The sequence below is a fragment of the Lemur catta genome, chromosome 6 (assembly GCF_020740605.2).
Source record: "Lemur catta isolate mLemCat1 chromosome 6, mLemCat1.pri, whole genome shotgun sequence".
Taxonomy (NCBI): Eukaryota; Metazoa; Chordata; class Mammalia; order Primates; family Lemuridae; genus Lemur; species Lemur catta.
The window spans coordinates 59,067,605-59,069,573 of record NC_059133.1 but is presented as its reverse complement, the minus strand read 5'-3'; the positions used below and the strand labels follow the sequence as shown (position 1 = coordinate 59,069,573).

Sequence of the window (1,969 nt, the reverse complement as noted above, 5' to 3'; positions counted from 1 at the left end):
TTATACTCTAGCCATTAGCTTTTCAGAACCATCCATATTTTACTAAGCATCCCCTGACTTTTCTCAGTCCTGAGCTTTTGAACATATTATGCATGACAACTCATTGTCCCTTTGACACTCATTTTTCCTAGAGCAGTCATATGCTTTCTAAAAATACTTGTTCAAATTTCCCAAATGTAATGTCATTTCTGACCCCTACGTAAATCAAAATTTGAGCTCCCTTTATATTAATTACACTGTTATAATTTCTTGTTTTTATATCCATTTTTTCAATGGACCATTCAAAGAACAAAGGCCCTATCTCAATCATCTTTATGCTTCATATGAAGTGACACAAAACCTAGGCCATAGTAGGAGCCAAACATGTTTATTGAATAATAGTGATATAATAAGAGAATAGATACATTAAGAAATTACTTGGGGACTAGTAAAACCTTGGCTGTCATGAGTTTTATATTATTTCTAGGAAACAGCCTTCATAAATGGCTTTGGGGAACCACAGCACCGTCACTGAGTTCCTCCTCCTCGGGCTGTCTGCTGACCCACACGTCCAGGCTCTGCTCTTTGTGCTGTTTCTGGGGATTTACCTCCTGACCATAGTGGGGAACCTGATGCTACTGCTGGTGATCAGGGTTGATTCTCATCTTCACATGCCCATGTACTTCTTCCTGAGTCACCTCTCTTTTGTTGACCTCTGCTTCTCTTCAGTCACTGTGCCCAAGATGCTAGAGAACCTCCTTTCAGAGAGGAAAACCATTTCAGTAGAGGGCTGCCTGGCTCAGGTATTCTTTGTGTTTGTCACTGCAGGGACAGAAGCCTGCCTTCTCTCTGTGATGGCCTATGACCGCTATGCTGCCATCTGCCACCCATTGCTTTATGGACAGATCATGAGTAAACAGCTGTATATGCACTTTGTGTGTGGCTCATGGGGACTAGGCTTTCTGGACACACTCATCAACATCCTCCTAGCTGTGAACATGGTCTTCTGTGAGGCCCAAGTCATCCACCACTACAGCTGTGAGATGCCGTCTCTCCTCCATCTGTCCTGCTCTGATATCTCTAGGAACCTCGTTGCCTTGCTCTGCTCTACTCTCCTGCATGGGCTGGGAACCTTCCTTTTGGTCTTCTTATCCTATACCCGTATTATCTCTACCATCTTGAGCATCACCTCTACCTCAAGCAGAAGCAAGGCCTTCTCTACCTGTTCCTCCCACCTCACTGCAGTGATACTTTACTACGGCTCAGGTCTGCTCCGCCATCTCCTCCCAAACTCAGGTTCCCCCATCGAGTTAATCTTCTCTGTGCAGTATACTGTAGTCACCCCCATGCTGAATCCAGTCATATACAGCCTAAAAAACAATGAAGTGAAGACCGCTCTGAAAAGGACTTTGGAAAAATATTTGCAACATATCAGGTATTGAATTAAAAACATAAGATTGTGGAAAATTGGGATAAAGCTGCATATAACAAGACATTGGGTAAGTTTACAGTAGTAAGGAGTACTTACTTCTGACTTCCTGCAATGTCTGATACTACAAGCTAAATTAGCAGTGCATGACAGAATGGCACAAAGTTATTATAGGGAGGATAATTCACTTTAATCCCTTTTAGAGATAAAGTAAATTATTAAATTATCGCCTTAATCTACAAAGTTTTGTTATAAACATTTTTTTTTTTTTTGAGACAGAGTCTCACTCTGTTGCCCGGGCTAGAGTGCCGTGGCATCAGCCTAGCTCACAGCAACCTCAAACTCCTGGGCTTAAGTGATCCTACTGCCTCAGCCTCCTGAGTAGCTGGGACTACAGGCATGTGCCACCATGCCCGGCTGATTTTTTCTATATATTTTTAGTTGTCCAGCTAATTTCTTTCTATTTTTAGTAGAGATGGGGTCTCTCTCTTGCTCAGGCTGGTCTCAAACTCCTGACCTCAAGCGATCCTCCTGCCTTGGCCTCCCAGAGTGCTAGGATTA

The 1,969-nt window shown here is 43.0% G+C and overlaps 1 protein-coding gene across 1 annotated transcript; it reads left to right on the top strand.

The window, feature by feature from the left end:
- The first annotated feature begins 482 nt into the window (after nucleotides 1-482).
- On the top strand, nucleotides 483-1,421 carry LOC123640452 (olfactory receptor 8S1). The gene has a single exon (XM_045555060.1). It carries the CDS (start codon nucleotides 483-485, stop codon nucleotides 1,419-1,421), a length of 939 nt encoding a protein of 312 aa, XP_045411016.1.
- The last annotated feature ends 548 nt before the right edge of the window (nucleotides 1,422-1,969 follow it).

Excerpts from the sequence above, each read along its gene's own strand:
- LOC123640452 (XM_045555060.1), top strand. The coding sequence starts at position 483 with ATGGCTTTGGGGAACCACAGCACCGTCACTGAGTTCCTCCTCCTCGGG.